We start from the raw sequence: 20068 nt of genomic DNA on the forward strand, positions 1-20068 counted from the left end.
TACAGTTATTCTTCTGAAACGCTGCTGGACCTTATTTTCCATTAAAGCATGACTTTTAAGTGAAGTGGTGGAGCCTAAGCCTTCACTTTACTTTTTCACTCTTTCAGGACAAGGAAATTCAAGCAGTGAAATACCTAGGTGTATGCAAAAAGAAGAAGTTGCAGATGCAGCCAGTATTATCCAGCATTTAAGATCACCATGAAACAACACTAATTTACTACAACAAATGTGTCACTTGTCTGATTTAAATTCCCAACTACAAAACACAAAGTCTCTGGCCCAGACACTAGGTTTGGAGTTGCCTGGATTCCCCAAGATAATTCTAACATTAAGAGTGTAATTTTCCTTCACTATCTATATTTGTATCTATTCATCAAAACAAAGAAAAATTACGTATCTGAAACAATGACTGAGTCATTTTTTTCATTCCAAGAATATCAGAAGAACAACAGCTTATTAGATCTTTGCTAATTTTACACTTGGGAAGAAGTATAAAATCTGGGAAAAAAAATTGCTATGGACTTACTAAAAAAGCACAACAAAAATATGAACACTATCACTTCTAGCCATCTTCTGGTCTTGGTGACAGTAACAAATGTTAATGCTTTCCCCATATGACAGTCTTTATTATCATCTGTCCTCAGTGCTTCCTGTTACAAACAGGAATTCCAGTGAACATATGCTACTTTAAACATTAGATTATATTGATATTAATAAAAGTAATCTGCAACACTGACCTTTCTACTCCTATCAGGCTTATTCCCATTTAACACTGAGCAATGAATAATTTTTTTTCAATCCAAAACAAAACGTGTATGTCTTTGACAGTTTCAGACACAGATTCTCCCAAAACAGAGAATAACTAATTTCCTATTACCTACCCAAGTTGCTGCTGTCATTGCCTTTTGTAAAATCCCCAATAATGCGAAATTCTGAAGTGCTGGAAATGGTAGCTAGGGCATCCCTGTGATGAGAAAGTACTGAAACTTACTTTTCTGTAAGGACCTTTACTGTGCATCAGCGTAAGTGCAGGTGTGAGGTGCTTAACAATAAACTCGGGCTCCCATTTGGCGTGCAGTAGTGGAAACCTGATAGAGCATCCTGAAAATTCACCCTGCGGTCTCAGTCCTCACAGTCCTGGTATGGTACCTTCTTCTGTAAATATGAACAGTGACGAGCATGAAATACACACTATGAAAACACACCAAACTGTGACACACTGTTTTTGACCCATGCTGAAACTCTAAAAAGGCATCCCACATTCCATAGAAATACTCATGAAGAATATTCACTCCCTTTTGGCTATAACACCTACCTTGCTCAGTCAAAGTGCACTCTTAACTAAACTGAACTACACGTAACCAAGTGTAATCTGAACTATTAAACTGCCAAAGGCTGAAATATCAGAAAACAGTAACAAGTGCCGACAAATTCAAAGCCTCCCATCTTAGACAAAAACCTTTCACTTGTCTATCTACAGGTAAACTGGACATCTTACTTAAAAATAAGCACTTAAAATATCCAATGGATTACTCTCAGCTAAGAGCATGGATAGGAGTTACTGTTCATGATTCAAACATTCCCTTTAGGTAACAATAATTTGAAATGTTATATATTTAAACTACCTATCTGAAGAAAAAATAAAATAAAATGGACTGACCAAAAAGTAGTTTGATGCGAAAAACAAAGTGAAAGATTGCTTAGCTCACTTTCTAAAACCAATTGCTGTTGCAACTTAACAAAAAATCTTGAGCTAAACAACTAATAATCCAGTTTGGATAATTCTGCTATCTTTAACTGAGATGTACATAGCTTTTAGGAATATTAGTTTATCAGAATTTATTCTCCTTTCTGCTGAAATGAGAAAAGTAACACCTATTCTCATTTCACATGCCCATTTCACATGACCATTTTCATCAGGAGTAGAAAGTTCAATAATATTGTGGAAGATTTTACCACAGGAGAATGAAAATACATGGCAAAAAGTTCAGAACCTCCACCTCCTTAGGCATCATCTTCCATTAGCAGGTATACTGTTCTCAAGTGTTTGAAACGGATCCATCTAACCTGACAGTGCTAGCATCTCCCAGGTATCAGTGGAACAACTTCACCAAGCTAACACATAACCCTGCACCAGTGGGTATGAACTAAAATGCATTACAACCAAGATGCACACAGCTGTTAAGGAAGATGCATAAACTCCAATTCAGAAAGAAACATAAACAACTTGTATATACACTGCAGGTTTTAAATATGCTAATGACAACAGTGTTCATGGTTTTAATAGCATTTGTAAAGAAAGTGAAAATTTTTACCTATTCTTAGTAGTTTCAAGTGGTGCCAAAGACAGAACTGCTCCTTGCATGTAAGTATTTTAGATGCTTCAAAGCTTTTATTTTTTAAAAGCAAGAAAAAGGTGAGTGTGGAAAACCGCTACCAGCCTCTTTCCAATGTCACTCTCACTTTGAGATAAGGCATTCTTTGCAAAACACTACTAAAAGTACTAAGTTCCTCAACACTACTTGCAAGTCTCAGTCAGCAAAACAAAACATCTTTTTGCCACTGAAGAACAAAGACAACAACTTTTTTATTCTTCAAGGTTTTTCTTTAGGCACATCCATGTCTAGGTCTACAGAATACACAGCTTCTTTTTTTTCTTTTAAAAAGAGGCTGGATAGGGTGAAGGGAAGGAATCCTCAACAGCTACTAAATTCCACCCATTCTCCCATCCAAGAACTAACACTACCATTGCTTCCACAAAGCTAACCCAGAAATAAAATCCAGCAGAGGAACTAATAGGAAAGCAGCTGTGCCGATGATACGTGTTCACTGCAAGAAATGAAACGTGTGCATTCCCAGGAGCCAGCTGTCCTCTGTCCAGACCCATGCTTACAAAAAGTGATGGTCTCTTTCATTAATACCACTCTAAGACTACTAGCGTTGAAGAGGTGAGTTAAGCAGAGTCAGAAGAAAGGCCTGGGTATCTGAACAGACAATGGGCTAGAGCCCTTAAGATACCAGGCCCTTCAACTCCAACACTGTCAAGTCCCACAGTTAACTGGTCACATGGAGAAAACGTAACCCAAAATGGAACTTGGTAGAAGTGGAGCGCAGTATCTAGCACTTGACAGGACTAACCCCTGGGATGTGAAAGTTGCGTTGGATACCAAATGATAAAGAGAACCAACATGCTAAGCCTGCAAAATTTATTACATCTCATGGCCCAGTGCATGGCAGCCACTACACGGTGGTCACGCAGCAGCTTTCCCTGTGTGGGGATCAAGGCAGATCCTGTGCTCTGAAGCAGCAGCGTGGGGCATGGCTAAAAGCACACGCCCCGCTGTTTCGACCCCTCATGGCAAGCCCCATGCCTGAGGAACACTTTTTTTCACAGACTGCACAATGATTAATGCTGACTATTCCAGAAGCAAGGCGGCTTCATATTAATTCCTACATAGAATCATAGAATCATCTGGTTTGAAAGAACCTTTAAGATCACCGAGTCAAACCACTAACCTAACACTACCGAGCCCACCACTACATCATGTCCCTAAGCACCATGGAGAAAGTCATGACAGAGTGCTGTGCTGCCGTTTTTTGAGGTGTTGAAATAAAATAGTCTTGTTTTGCTTTAGAAATAGTTTTCCCATGTACAAACATCTGAAAATTACAGTGCCTACAGAAATACAAAACCATATATAACTTTTCTGGGAGGAAAAAAATAACAAAATACCCTCAAAAGACAGTATAACGATATTACCATTTAATTAAAGAAGCCAAATCCATGAATTCCACATTAGGAATATAACTGACTGAAACAGTGGCTTACTAGTCATCTGTCCTGTGGGGTCAAGCATGCTTGCACAGAAACACCCACTTAGGTAAAAATTTGTTCATAGGTGAGACAGACACCAAAAATGACTTTTTGCAGAGTCCTGCTCTGATGCAGAAGCCACCTAGCCCATCCATGACATCATTACTGCTATTCCTAATATTATTTCTTCTTACTTAGAAATGGGATTTGCGTTGCCATTGCTTTTGAAATCTACAAAAAACGTTTTTTTCCCTCTGCTTGTCATAGTTTTGGTAACTAGCCTCATAGACTTGTGAAGAGTTTGCAAGAAAAGATAAAATCTTAAAATCCAAATAAAGCAATCTTTAGCAAATGCTGTAAGGTTCATATAAAGCATAATGTAGGGTTTTTTAAAATTAACTGAAATTGTTTCGAATTAATCTTTCACAACAGAATGAACAGGCGTGACATTGTAAAGGAACCAGAAACACATCTGCAATTTTATTTCTTGATCATGACAGTTTGGAATTTATTCACTTAAATCCTCTGTTTAGACACAACAGCAGTAACAAAATATCTGTACACTACTTCTGTTACAAATATAGATACTATTTAAAGTGACTTTACATACTCTAATGTAGGCATTTCTCGCTCTAACCAAGGCATAAGTATAGAAGAGCAATTAGATAACAACAGCATCCAGAAACAATACCATCTGTTTTCTTTCATCTTACCATATCACAGTGTAACTTCTAGAATTGTTAAAGAGACAAAACAGTGCGGTTTTTCAGTTAGTTCACTTAGACATACCTATCACCTGTTAATACTATTTCACAGACATTCCTAATACTGTTTTTTGTCTGACTACAACAAATGCTAGTCTTTTTTATCTTCCCCTGATAACAGCCTTACCATTGCCTGCACTTCCAGTTCAGACTTCTCTTAAATGAAAACTGACATGGTGGCCTTTTCTTACCATTTTTTTGCTAATTAACACAAAGGGTCTTGCTGCTAGTTAGCATGCTAATTAGCTAGGTATCTTTCTCCCTCAAAAGACTTGGTAAAATTCCTCTGCTGAAAGGTAAACCACGGGCAAAGTGTGCTTTATCTGCCCGATTCCTAAGAGCCAGTTTGAAGGAGCAGAGGCAAAGGCAGACTACAATCTGCTAAGGGTTTCAGTGAGTGCGGTTTTTGGACAGTTTTAGTGAGTATCCCAGCTTAGGAGACTGAGTACTTTAATAAACTGATCAGCCACACTGCTGCCTAAAGAACAGCTCCGTGGTTGCATTGTATTTACTAGACACTGTCTTGTATTTGTGCGTCTAAAATTAATAATCCCCAAACAATATTTTCAGCCCTTAAATCTCCTCTTCTGCCTAATGCAGATTCAGAAAGACCTGCACTGCTGTCTTTAACTACTCACCTCCACTGGGAAGGATTTTCAGCGCTTTACTACTGGGTTTAGACCTCCTCAGTCCAAGGAGGACTCCACCTCAGCTGCTACTGATAATGACAGCAACACCATAATATCCATTTTTTCCACCTTGGCTTATCCACAAATCTCTGGCTGCAGGTAGGTAAACCTGCCCTGAGTGGTTTGTTCTTGGCTCTGATTCAAGCAGCTTGCAGAAACCTCTGCACTGAGCCTGTAGTTAATCTTGCACACTGGAAGAGGACAACCTTCACTTATGAACATTTCATAGTCGGAAAGTTGTTTTCACACCCATAAATACTAGAAAACACTACTACTATAAAGGAAAGTCTAGTTCTCTTATACCGCAGTGGCTGGGCATTCTCATTCACCAGTAGTTTCCACTAGCAAATGGATTTTTCAGCCCTGAGAACAAGTCCTCTCCTTCCAAAACAAAAACATACACAAACCTGTCTGAAAAAAAAATACACCCCAAACCCTCAAACCTAGGCCAAACTGAAACACAGTTGTCTTTTTTTTTTGATACACCGTGATTTAAACACCCCAACAGACAAGCAAAATAACCCACCCAAGTCACCTACCCTGCTCCTTCTACTTGGGAATGGTGAAATAATGCAAAAAACCATCTAAGACCATTAATCATCTGCCTCCAGATTCCATACTTTTCCCAAAATTCCCTATTTTGTTAACACTTTCTTTCTTCAATAACCTGATTTCTGTTTTCTACTGCTGCCCATGCTACCCCCTCGTTGACTTGGTGACTTTATAATTTTTCCAACATATTTCAAATATCCAAAACCTCTTAGCAAAACATCCCAGTTTTGTTGTGTAGTTATTAATGCAAACATGCCTTTTTTTTTCTTTTTTAGTAGCTTACAAGCATTCATTATAATACTAATATGAAAAATATCCCCGTCTTTCCACAGTTGACATGACTCCATCCCAGTGGTTTGACAGTAAAAGAAATACTTCTAGTGTATACAAAAATATGGTTAAATGTTATTTTTCCGCAGTGTTGTAACACAGTCCAGTGAAGCTGGAAAAGCAATAAGGCTATATAAACATTTCCATTCTCTTTTCTATCCGGAATGCAAATAATATAGTCTTAAGCATCCTACCCCTTTTGAGCAGACAGTTCATGACAAAACAGTCAAGGTGACTGTTCCTTTTGTCCTTTTCAGAATAGCAACCGCTTCCTCATGGGTCACCCCTTCTAAACTCTGCCCATTCACAGCAATGATTTGATCCCCTCTCTTCAGGCGTCCATCTTCTGCTGCTGCACCCTGAAACAATACAACATGTAACTGCAGACTCAGGCATGTCTTTTTCTCCCTGCCACACTGTCCTTATGGTCTGAATAAAATGGACTCAATGCACAAAACCCCCTTAGTTTTTTTTTATTTTCAATGGCTCAAATACAGTCAATAGTAGTACAGCCTGCTAGTGCTGCATTATGCCCAGCACTGTCTAAGTTTCACAACATCCAGAAATCAAATCTACAGGATTTTTAGATTCCCTTAACCCTGTTTGTCTAGCTATTGTAACACCTAAACTCCACTGTCATAGAAGTAAAATTTTCAAGACCTGAGGATGTTTTCAGCAGCTGGCATAAGAAGATCAGTAATCAATACCCAGCTCTGTACTCTGATTTGTTTGGTAGTCTTAATTCCTGTTTTCTCTGACTCAAGGCTGTTTCCTAGGGCAGTCCAAACTATCTAATCCAGGTCAGTACCTGAACCTCTCCAAAGGTCCAGACTGAGTTCAATTATTTTACCTTGGTCTACATTCCAGACTGTCAGTCAAAATAAATAAAATAGTCCCCTATACTACCTGAAGAAAATATACTCTTATGTTTAAGGCAAGTTTTTCTAAGTGACTGCACAATTTCAGTTTTGAGAGTTGAAGAAGACTCTGCCATACGCAGCCCCACATGCATTTGGAAATTCTTAAGAGGACAGCCTTCAAATGCTGTGAACACACTTTGACCAGTGCTTGCACTAAGGATGAAAAGCTGTGAGAAACTGTGACAATCCTTTGGCTTCAAACGCAGGCCATGGCTGAAGACGGCAGCCACTGTGAACTAACTAATAAAATGATGGACTGAACAAATTTACACTCACCTTCGCGAACACCGTCTTCACGTAGATGGGCAAGTCTCCATGGGGACTGCCATAACCGCCCACAATACTAAAGCCCAGGCCATCTGGTCCTCTATCCAGAGTAATGGTCTTGTACTGAGGAGGTCTAAGAACAAGAGAAAGAGTACTGCAATGTTGTCTGAACTTATGATTTAATATGTAGAATATTCAACAAAAAACATTTTTCCTTTTAAGCTAAGCAATACATTTCCCTTTCCACCAAAACTACTAGCTTTTATTACAATGAACTGGCTATTTTAGTTCATGTAAAACACTGTAACTCTCTAATGTACTTGCTATTACTTAGAAGTAGCTATTTCAAACACCTCTTCCACCCAGTTCAGGGCATATGACCCACTAAAAAATGATGAGTTTATGTTGTATGATTTAATTGCTCATCTCCTCCTCTAATATATGACTGTATATAGACCATTTATACATACATTTCCCCACATATACTTTGATTGTAAGAAATTTCAAAGTTCTGTCTTTCAAAGTAGATCTGTGTGGCTAAAGAATCCCCATTCTATCTTCCCCTGTTCCTAGAAGAAAAATGCCTCAGATTTAGGATAGAGTTTGGGGCAAAACTTGCTTACATAGCTGTACCTTGCAGTATACCAGAAGCAGTATACCTTGTATACCAGAAAGGTTTGACGCTCCTGATAGCCTAGTGCTAGAAAGTACAATATGGAAACACAGGTACCACTGTGGAAAGGGCCTTGCTGTTTAAGTCTGAGAAAAAACATTTTGGGTGTATCAATTAATTCTAGCTACCAAAGCTCAGTAAAACAAAGGAGGTTGTATTTACAGAGAAGAAATCACATCTTCATCATAACTCTACATGGTGGGCAAAGTAAAGCAGAACAGCAAATCACATCAGGTAAAGTGCAGAAGAAGACCTGCAGCCTACAGGTCCTATGTATACCAGATGTGTAAGTCATGATTAAGTCAAACAATTACTTGCTACAATTTATTAGGTTGAGTTCCACCTAAAATAACAAGCTACGGAAGTTGTACATTCTACAGTCACTGACCCTAAATCATCCTGAAAAATGCTGGTTGAAGTTAGTCCCGCAAATGAAAGACTGGACGTAGGTGGATCTTGCTGCTGACCAGTTATGACACTCACTTCTCCTCCAGCTACAACCTAGGAACAGAGTTTGTAAATCAGTAAAATTAAGAGTTCTGACACAAAAATAATTCATTATAGCAGCTGGCAAAATAGTATTCAGAGAATAGTCTAAATGTCACTGAAGATTTTTTACCTGCAGCTCAATAGTGCCTGAAGCATTTTTTAAGAGACTAACAGCTTGGGAGTGAGTCATGCCCTCAGTAGATGTTCCACAGATGCTAACAATCCTGTCCCCAACCTGCAGAAGATAGTATAGAAAAATCTAACTAACAATAAATCAAGTTACATAGTTCTATTTGTCACTTTATTTCAACAATAGCAGATCTGTGTATTTACATTTAGCCAGATTTTATGAGTAATATAAGGCAGGAAGAAAGAAATTAGCAACTGTTCAGAGTATATCTTCTCTCTAAGACAAATAATCTTTGAACTATACAATGACCCAACATAAAAGTAGAAAATTCAACATCAGAATTAGCAAATTTCACTGGTTTAATATACTCAGTGTAAAAAAGTAATGATGCTTTACAGAACCGATCCTATTACTCCAGAAATATACAGCATGTAACAAGAGATGCATTTTGCATGCCATGTGAAGACAGACACATTGAAGGAGTAAGTTATCATCAGAGACTGTATGCTTGAATTCATCCTGAAATAACACTGTCTGTTTCCAAGGACCATAAGTCAACTTCAGCCACCTCTGGTACAGATTGGATACAGTATGTGTGTAAGTGCTGTATCAGATAAGACCTCTCACTTTAAAGAACATAAAAAGCACTATCTCTATCCTAAGGCAGAAAAGAATAGAAAACGTGAGAGATAAAACAGACTGCATACATACAGTTGCAGGAATGACCACCACGCTCATCAGTGGAGCTCACTTACTGAATCCATTCTCATGTTTTAATTTTCACAAGATGACTACCTCCATAATCCCAATATTGGTTTAGGGCCTCTTTCCCGAAGTTAGTATCTTTCAGCAATTACCTTTTACCATGCTACCAATCTGGATTATCGTTTTGTCACTCCAAACAGCAAAAATTCTTGTTGCAGCCAGAAGCACTTATGACTGTTATCATTGAACTGCTGATTTATTGCCTGGCTAGAGCAATTACTGTGCGTTACTCATGCAAGCTTTACAACTTTCTTAACAATTAACTTACTCTGAGTTTCTGAGTCTGAGCTGCAAGTCCATTTGGATGCATCATGGCAATAAATATAGGAACATCTCCAAGAGGACTTCCTACACCTCCAGCAATGCTCACTCCTAGTGAATCTGCAGGGCCCTGTTATTGTTATGAAAAAAGGATTAGATTTTTCTGAAAAGAAAAATACATGCAGAGAATTGTAGGCTGATCTCAAAAAAATACTAAGGCTCCTATCTTAGGAAAATCACAACTCCTATGTCTCAAGCCATTTTTTAAGCTAATACACCTTGCATCATTTAGAGAAAGCAGAGAGAACACAATATATGTTTCTTACTATCAGTGGTAGGTGACAATTTCCTGACTTAGTTCTACGTTTTATCTTAACCAAACGAAATACTTAACAGAATTTAGTGTCAGACCCTTAATGTCAGCACAGAAAGTCTTGGAAAGGCAAACTCGACAGATGCGATTGCTTGTCCTTAATATGGTGTATACTAATCTCCTATTACGAAACTCCCAGACTAGAATTAATCTTTATGCTCCCCCTAGTGTCCTGCTGCTGAAGAAAAAACCTAACTGTTCACTACCATACAACAACCTACTACCTAACTGTGAGAACTGCTATTATAAACTGTTATTTGCAGATTCTACTGTAAAAAGAGAATGGCTAAATACAATCCAAGTAATCAAGTGAACCAGATGCCAGGCAAAGTCAATTGAATATAAATATTTTGGACAATCAGAAGCAGTGTGTGACTCAGATCTCACATTCCTGTAAATAAGGAAACCAACTGAATTGTACAGTTAAAAACCTGGCAGCTGTCACATAAGAGTTTACCCATTAAAAATATATGTGGAGAAAAATATAAAGTATGAAGCAATGGGTTTGCAACTTCGGTACAGTTCCCCTGACTTCTCTAAGCAGACTCTGGGTTAAACTCTGTTTAATAACAGTAAAATTAGGTCTCATCATCTCTTACTTCCTCCTTCTACTTTCAAAACAGGTCACAAAACGCAATAGCATAAATTGCACTGATTGTACATAAAAATATAGGCAGTGGGGATCATACAGTCCTTACTTGAAAAGACAGGCAGATTAATCAGCTATTGCCACATCAATACCTCTCTCAAAATAATTAACAGGACCAGATTTCTTCCTTTCTGTAAACATACCTATTCACAACATCTGCAAAACCTGTTCCTTATATATACAACTTCATGCTCTAACTTACCTTTTTTATTTCAACTGTTCTTAGTCCCTGTATTTCAGAAGTTGCTGCCAAATGAAATTTAAAAAAGAAAAGTTAAACTAGCTTTTTTCAGAAACTTTTCCATTAAAGTTATCCTAACCACTACGATGATTCTAACTTTCTGATGGTTTAATACAGACATACGTTTTAAGCAGATTTTGAATGTAGATGTCATTAAATTAATAGGACTTAAATACTTCTAGAATGAGTGAAAGAGTCATTTTTTGTCTCCATATAAATAACTTTTGGAATAAGACTGCAAAGCATCGTCAAATTATTATTTGCTAGCAATACTTTGGTCAGAAGTAACTTGGTTCTAAATTTGAGCATAAGACAGCTATTCCACATGTATTCTAATTTAACCACAGAGTATCTGGATTTCTATTAATAGACATCTTGACTGAAGACATATTTAGATCAAATAGAAAATTATGGTTCAACTGAGATTCTAAACTGCTGGTATAACAAGCTGTTCATTTCTTTTATAAAAAGCTATTCAAAGATATATATATATATGATGTACTGTACAATAACTACCCCTGCAGCGTTTTAATGACTAAGAAATCACTTTCAGATCTACAATACACAATGACGACATTTTAGAGAAAATGAAAGATCTTAGCTATCGGTTCACATGTATAAAATACTGAAAGCACCAAAGAAACCTTACTGGTATTCTTCTTTAGACCACTTTCAAAGACCTCAGGAGCACTGGACCCAGAAACTGGGACACTGAACGATGAAAGACTGGCACTTCCTTCGCTGACCTAAATACAGTGTTAGACTGAAATTAGAGAGCAGCTTCAGACACCTGACTGTAGCTACTGTATTCAGCAGATTTTCCTGTATTCTATTTTTTCTGTGCCCAGTTAAAGCTGACACAGCGAACCTCCGCATATTTCTTGGTCACTCTAGAGGACTCCTTGTTTGAAAAATTATTAGACCAACCAAGATTGCACGACTACCACCCCATGCAATGCTTTGGAGTTCTGCTTCTGAGGGCCTGACTGTGCCCTTTTATATGCGCTTTCTACCAACTCATAGACAGAGTTGAAAAAAATTAGCCATGATTATCAAGGAAAGACAGAATACAAAAGACAGAACTTTATAAATCCTCATGTGTACTCTCACGTTCACCCACTGCCTCATCTAAAACAAAGATTAGTTTCTCCACTCAGCCTCACCTGCACAATTTCCAGAAACACTTTCGCTATACGTGCAGGGCAATATAAAGGGACAACATGGCTTCTAGTGAGACTAGTTCGATGACTGTTACAGACTCTTCAAAACATTCAACATTGTGAGTTTCTTCTTACTTAACAACTTAGATAAGACTGCCCAGAACCTACATGTGTTCATCTTGTTTGGCACTACCCATTTTGAAGAGAGCCTAACACTTCAGTCTTATCCGGTCTTAACCCGATCACTTCAAACTGTTTAACTATGACTTGTTGTATAACTATTTGTCTGCAGTAACTGATGATCTGCATACCCAGTGTATAACCACAGAAAGTTCAAAGGTAACTTGTGAGCTCTCAGAGATACAGCTCCTACTGGAGAGCATCAGACTGCGAGCTGCTGCCATGTGTGCATTCCTGCATACAAACTGATGTGGGTTCCTAACACACCACCATTAGATCAACAATAAAACAAACTTGAGAGAAGCCTGATGGAAAGGCTGCAGGTTTCCTGCTTCTGACGACCAAGATTACAGTAAGAATACACAAGGAGTGGAGAAACTCACTAAGTTTACTGTAACAATACTCCATGGCATGCCAAGCACTCCTAAAGTAACAAAGAGATTTAAAGTCCACTTCAACTTCTTCTGGTATCAATGAGAATCAGAGTTCTCTCTGCTTTCCAGGCTGGAGCCATAAAAAACAGACTAGGCAACACAGCAAAGCTATTTCTGGAATACATTTTTGTCTGGATTATGTCTTTAACAGATACAATATGCTACAGTGAACATATAAACAGTTACTGAAAAACTGCGAAGTAAATAAAAACTACTTTTCTTCATCTTGGATCAAGTATGTGCAAAATCACTGTCACCCATTTACCCATTTAACCAAATATTTAGCCATTATTTCTTCCAAACTAAATACAGTTACACACCTGGCTGCTCTGGGATGTTCTCCTCTCGGAGTGGAATGGACCAGCTTTTATTCTTCCGACCTCTAGTCTTACTGTACCTAATGAACACTAAAGAACCAGTCACTTATAACACATCTCTTCTGTCTAAAACGTCGAAGCCTATGACAATATTTAAGTCATTTATTAGATGGTTGAAGAAGAAAAAAATATGGACAGAGGAAAAAATAACAGGCTAACAACCCTGCAATGAACGCTGAGCAGAGAGAGCTGATGGCAGAATCAGAGGCACACAAACAGCACACCGTGATACTCAGTACTGAGCAGGGTACTTTTTGGATTAAACAGTACTACAATACAGATGTGAAAATTGCACAAGATGACTAATCCTGTTATCTTTCACTTTTAACCAGGACTAGTTTTTCCTCCTCAATTGTAATGCCAAAATACATTTTCACAATGGCATTTTTCAAGGAATAGTGAAACTGACTATTATCACAATAAGCACTAAAAATAGTGTAACACCACAAAGTATTAATCATTATTTCTGTTGATGTGACTGAGAACATGTCATTTAAACTGCTACGTAGTCATCTCTCTCCTGCTCTTGAAATTTTCTGTTACTCTGGATCGAGACCAACATTTGGGCAGGAGGTTTTCCAACCATCTATCTGTAGTTAAACTGATGTTTCTGCATCTCACTCTCAACAGGAAGCTGGGTGATATGAACTGTTTGCATATTGGAAAATCCTTTCACTACTCTTTAAGCTTTTAATTATATTGTTACACAAATGAGATAGATCTTAAATGCATATCTGAGTAGAAAATTCACCCTGCAATCAAATATTTAGAAACCAATACATTAGGCTGATTTTGGAAACAAATAGATAAGTTATTATCACAAACAACATTTAGAAAACTGGATTTACAAAATACTACAAATACTATCAAAAGAAGATTACCCATCCGCAACATATTCAAATACAAAAATCTCAAGGTTTTGTTGTGATTTTCCTATTCCTTCTTTCTTCCACTGGGAAGCTGTTAGTATGAACTCCTGTATGTAAATAACTTAATATTACATAGGTTTGCCTTTATTTATCATGCTTTAGCTGTATTGCCCTAAGAGAGTTTCATGTATTTGTCAGAAAATTCACAGTAAAAAATAGACCAGTATATCAAAACCAACAACAGGACACATCCACTCAAATAAGGTTTCCATACCTCATATCCTGTTGCTATTCTCTTAGGGGTGACACTAAAAGAGATTCATTAATAATTTGCCTTTTATTTTTCAAATAATGTTGACTTTTCTATGTCTTGAAGACTTGATCAAAGCTCAAGCAAACCCATTCTTTCCTGCTTGTATAAACTGACACATATTAAACCACATGGAAAACTCTTACCTAAAATGGAAAACTGAGGAAGTAATCGAGGTACCTAAAAATTACCACACCCTCATATAAAATGCAAACCCACAGATGAAATTTAAAAGCTGCAATGTGTGAAAGTGGGAGGTAGTACTTTCCAACTAAATTTGTGAATAAATCAATTCACATTTAGTTTTATGACAGCTTTCACTCTCTTCCCATTTGACAAACCTGTAAGTCAAGTGAGGGGAAAAAATAATCAGCTTTTCACATGTTTTAGGGATACTTACAAAGAAACACTGCAAGAACAGCTGGAATTCTCAGACTGATGGGCACGTTCTAGTGGTCTCATGCTACTTAATATATACTGTGATTTTCCAAAGATTATAATTAATTTTCTAACAAAATATATTTCATGCAATTCAAGAAAATTCACTCCTAGATCTTGCTCTCATAAATGAAAACAAAACTGATATCTGAACTAAAAATGCTGACTGCCTACATGTGAGTGATAGTGCTTTACTCCATTTATACTGCATGAATAAAACAGAATTGTTAACAATAATATATTCAAGGTATTTTGAAAGCCTTATTTCTCAGGGCTAGGACAATTAATTACAAGTAGCACTGAGTGCTATGAAGTCCTTAAAACATGAATACACAAATGCTAAGTGGGAACCAAGACTCTTCAGTTAGATACTCGATTGAATGCTTGCCAAAATGAAAGAAATTTTCCAAATAAAATGGCATTTTAATATAGAGGAGCTGTAAAAGTGCATTATATAAAGAAGAAATGCACTATCCTATAAAAATTAAAGTATCAGGTAAGAATGTAAAAGTACTTTACCCCAGAAGAGTATATTAATGAGTTCACTATCGGAATACAGACCCCACTTCTGTCATTCTCACTCACAGGCTCATGCTGAAAACACAGAAGTGCTCCTACCCCTCCTTTTTAACTTCCCGCCCCAACCCACCCACCCCTCCCAAAAAAACCCCAAACCAAACTCACCCCACAAACCCTCAAGTAAATATTCAAAAACTGCAAAAATATACCTTTGAATGTTGAGTGCAAGTAAGCATGATCATCTGTCTATGTATCCAAGTGTCAGCTATGAGTGGTGGCTCTTAATTTTTTTCCAGTGGAATGGTATTCCATTGGAAAATGCTGACTCAATAGAATTCTTACCATGCAGCAGGAATGTCTCAAAACCTTGGATGGAAAACAGACAAGCTGGCTGACCAGCTGGACTTCCTGCCAGACCACAGGAAATGCTGTATATCTGACTTCATTCTGATTTGGAAACGGGGAGAACGTGAGAAGCACAAAATGTATTGAGAACAGAAATTCTGGTTCCAAGAGCTGCAGGTAGGAGTTTACTTCAGTTATCTTTGTGAGAAAGCAATTTCTTACACTAGATGCCTTGGTCACTGGAAAATGCATTACAGTATTTAATGCATGTATGGTGACACTACGCATACACAGAAAAAAAAAAGAAAAAGATGAACATTATCAACTAGGAAAGTAACCAGTTTTTGGCACACTGATACACTCCATCATTTAAAGTCAGTTCTGCATATCTGTCTAAAAATGTGACATAATTACCCAGTTATCAGTTAGTTGGAGAAAACACAGTGTTAAGTTTTAGGTTGTTCTAGGTACTGGTCTTCTTTTGGCCTATAAATATATGGCACTCTGCATGACCACTACTCCCATTTTCATCAGGGTCAAAATCTGAATGCTCTAGAATGCAGAAGGCTTAAATTTGGGATCCACAGGTCATTCTCATTGACATCTCAACACCAGTCTGAACTCAGTCTGAATAAAGCTAAACTGGATCTCAACTCTTCACTTTTATCCACCTTCTCTTTTCCCAATACCTTTAGCAAAGCTGCAACAGCCTCCTGGTTAGCATTTCGAACATCTTCTCCATTCACTGTCAATATCTGGTCTCCTTGCATCAGTCTCCCATCTGTATCTGCTATTCCTCCTTTCACGATGTCTGACACAAACACCCCCGTATCATTTCTGCAAACACACACATGGAATTTGCATTACAGTATTGTTTGAGGGCCATTTTTATGGCTTGCTGTTGGAAACACAATGAACATTGTCTCATTATTCTCTTTAATAATGTTGGCCTAGGTCCTCTAGAAATGGACAATTTGCTTAGGCACAAAAATGATGCGTATGGCCTTCAAGCCCACACGACCTGAGCACCAGACCCCAGCAGAAACATAAACATGCCCAGCAAGCTGCAGACACTGACTGCCCAGGTACATTCATACCTTTTCCCAACAATACTGAGGCCAAGGCCTTTGCCAGGCTTCTTCTGGAGCTCTATATTGAGTACATCATACATGTCTTCCTCCTTGTACTGGGCCTCATCTCTGTACACAGTCAGACGAACTTTTTGGGGAGTTTGTCGGAGGACATTTATTGCCTCATCATGTGTGGCATTCCTGAGGTCAATCCCATTGACCTGCAACGAAAGCATACAATTTTATCTTTATCAAAGTGTGCAGGACCTTCCAGCAAACAAACAGAAGATGCCTAGCTAGCAAATGACAACAAAAATGACTGAAGAAACCACCACACCTCCAATATCTGGTCCCCAGCCCACAGTCTCCCATCTTTAGATGCTGCTCCTTCTTCATATACTTCATGGATAATGATTGCTCCCTGTAGATAAATAAAATAAAAATAAACTGCATTTTGAAAAAAAATGCCCTACTTTGAACCAAGAACAACTGAAAATTCCTACTATAATTCATCAGTGATAAACAGAAGTCAGACGTAGGATGAACAAATTATCACAAAATTTAAAAGTTAATTTATACTTTCAATTTAAAAAGAACCTTTTCTTTTCCCCCTTTTTTTCCTTGAACTGATATCATCGATATTTTTCTATAAATGCTACAGAAACAAATGAAGAAAAAAACCTCTTCTATCAGACATTTTAATTTCATTATTGTTATTTCATTTGAGTGACACACATATTTTTTCAACCAACCAGCAAAGTGTCTGCTCCTCCAACAATGCTCAGACCAAGACCAGTCCGTCCTTTCGAGATATCAATGGTTGTTTCACATCCAGGAATGATGGGACAAGTAGCTGGGTCAGAGGCTAATGTGGCTGGAGTTGAAGATCTGCTTGTGTCTAAAACAATAATTTAACATCCCGGTTATTGTAAGAGGTCTCAATATTAGGAAAGTGACGTTGAAAACAGCATTTTGAGAGTCCATTGACACTTCTACAGCAACAGCTGAACAGCTGACCTACAGAGAATGATGCTGTTGATTCTCCCTTCCCCTCAGACAAGTACTAGCCTGTAGATTTAATTGCAGTTGTCCTGTTTTCTTACTATCAAATATCTGGATCACAGGCCAGATAGCCAAAGAAGCTATTGTACACAACAGATTGTACTTGGATAGAATTTAACTTAAACAGCTACACCAGCAACTACACAATGTAGATCAGAGATAAATTAAGTATATAGTATGTATTAAATACACGGATTCAAGGATGTTAGCCCTGCACTTTTGCAAAGGGTCAAGTCAGGATCCATCTAACTAAATATTCCATCTCAGACTCAGATCTGTACCATGAAAAAGAACGTTAAGTATGAACCAAATAGAATGGTATTTCACAAAGACAGAAATTCATGCTCAAGTCAAGGGGTATAAACATCATTATGCTTACTGGCCATCTAACAGAACTTTTTACCCCAATCCAACTTTTAACTGCCTACTGACACAGCTTTTGTAAGCAGTAAGTTTCACGGTGTAAACAGCTATTCTCATAGTACAATGGTGTCCTACTGTAGCAATTTATCTGTAAATTCAGTGTCTTTGATGTCACAAATGGATCTTTGCTTCAGTATTTCAGTCAGCTCTGTATCCTTCACAGGGAAAAAATGCTGAAAATACTACCAGGGGATACTGTGTAGCAACTAATGGAAAGAATCAGCAATCAAAACATCTGGGAAGTTAATGTCATCTCTATCACTCATGTCCTCTGTGCTTTAAAGATAAGCCAAAATTACTTTTTTTCCAAAAGGTAAAAATAGGCATCAAAATCCTCTTGAGGCACTTCAAAAGGGCACTGATTAAAAGAAGTTCCACTGAAACTAACAGAGAACCTGACCATTCAGACATACGGATTTGTGTTAGATAAATACTTGGGTATAGCATGAATAATAGGTCCTGCAGGAACAGTAAGCCTCAAAACTACAAGTCTTGCCCTCTGAAGGGAACCAGAAGGGAAAACGACACTTTCAAAGGGTAAAGCTTCTGTGGGAGTACAGAACACATTACTCTGCTGTTCGGTTATGCAAGTTCTTCACGTGTGTGATGATGACCAACTGCTCATGCTTAGTTTGAGCTAAGTAGGTGTCATAGTTTAGGCTGGACTGGCCAACAGACAACCAACAGATGCTCTCTTTAACCTCTCTGCCTTCAGAGAAGAGAAAGAATGAGAGAGAGAGAGAGAACTTACGGGTTGAAAAGGGAAGTAAACTATTTTAGTGAAATCTTATTAATAAAACAATGGAAAGAAAATATAACAACACTAACAAGAAAATAATGAAATATATAGTATATATACCAAACCTGAGCTCCCAGGATGACCAATTGAGTCACCAGAAGGCACTGGGAACATCCCAGACTGGACTGAGCAACAGATAGAAACTGGATTCCAGATCTGGATTCAGGAATGCATGGATTGGGGTCAAATGCAGATGAACAGACTCCTCCTCAGACACCAACCACTGAAGAAAGAGGCTGTCCCTTTGATCCCTCAGCTTTTATACCAGTTGTAATGCACATGAGATGGAATACACTGCTGGTCAGTTCAGGGTCACCTGTCCTGTCTGCTCCTCCCTGCAGGTGAGAGCCCTTTATGCTCTTCCATTTCTGACCCTCCAACTTGGTACGTAACAAAGTTAGCCGACTTCAGTCGTTATAGCAGTAAGTACAAGCAGGAGCCTCTCCGCCTGCCATTTCTTGGTATCAGCTATAAACTTTATCTGCTGGAAGCAGACACTGTCTGAAATATGTGCTGTTAATGTCAGAGAGTGCAATTAGATAGAAGAGACTTAACTCTACCGAAACTACCGAAAAAGAAATAAGTTCTGTTTTACCTCAAACCAGAACAGTATGGGAGTCAACGCTTAAGTATAATTTTGTCCAGAAAGCATAAAATGGATATGATATACATGAACTGAAGAATTGGAAGGGAGTCTTGGTACGCAAGGTTGACCTTATCTAGTTAGCTGCATCAGTACTGGGTGAAAACAGGCCTACATAGCACTGCTGGAAACACCAAAGTTGGGTAAAGACGTAGTAGAAATCAGACCAGTAGCAAAGAGGTAGTTAGAGACAGGTTGCTTATTTGGAAGGAGTGAGAAAACAAGGTCCAAGGGCAGCAAAAAGGTGGGCTTGGTAGAAGAAAGTGAAGGAATAAATTTTAAAATCAGGCAGAGATCCAAGAGGAAGGAGATCTTCCAACGGTTTGGCTGTGGATGCTTGCTAATAGTAGTGAAGCTAAGCTGCAATCACAAATCCCCAGAATGATGGGAGGGAGCACCGCTGATATCTCCTCAGGTCTTTATCCCTAGGACTTGCTGTGGTAGGGTGGAGATGGAAGGGATAGACTTGGACAAAGCAATAGATTTTACCCTAAAACTAAATGCAGAAAGGAAGACAACAGA

At 38.1% G+C, this 20068-nt stretch overlaps 1 protein-coding gene across 4 annotated transcripts in view; it reads right to left on the bottom strand.

The window, feature by feature from the left end:
• Window positions 1-4263: 4263 nt before the first annotated feature.
• Window positions 4264-20068, bottom strand: part of MPDZ (multiple PDZ domain protein) — a 92814-nt gene continuing 77009 nt past the window's right edge. For all 4 annotated transcript variants that reach the window (XM_014953944.1, XM_014953946.1, XM_014953947.1 and 1 more), the window contains 12 exons: window positions 17372-17517; window positions 16957-17040; window positions 16647-16840; window positions 16239-16386; window positions 13012-13098; window positions 11567-11663; window positions 10879-10922; window positions 9662-9784; window positions 8629-8733; window positions 8398-8510; window positions 7346-7469; window positions 4264-6508 (listed from right to left, as the gene is read on the bottom strand). In XM_014953944.1, coding sequence (XP_014809430.1) covers window positions 6362-6508; window positions 7346-7469; window positions 8398-8510; window positions 8629-8733; window positions 9662-9784; window positions 10879-10922; window positions 11567-11663; window positions 13012-13098; window positions 16239-16386; window positions 16647-16840; window positions 16957-17040; window positions 17372-17517 — 1412 coding nt within the window. In that variant the 3' untranslated portion in view covers window positions 4264-6361. The remainder of the gene's footprint in view (window positions 6509-7345; window positions 7470-8397; window positions 8511-8628; window positions 8734-9661; window positions 9785-10878; window positions 10923-11566; window positions 11664-13011; window positions 13099-16238; window positions 16387-16646; window positions 16841-16956; window positions 17041-17371; window positions 17518-20068) is intronic.

This window comes from Calidris pugnax, unplaced genomic scaffold (genome assembly GCF_001431845.1).
Source record: "Calidris pugnax isolate Ruff unplaced genomic scaffold, ASM143184v1 scaffold178, whole genome shotgun sequence".
Lineage (NCBI taxonomy): Eukaryota > Metazoa > Chordata > Aves > Charadriiformes > Scolopacidae > Calidris > Calidris pugnax.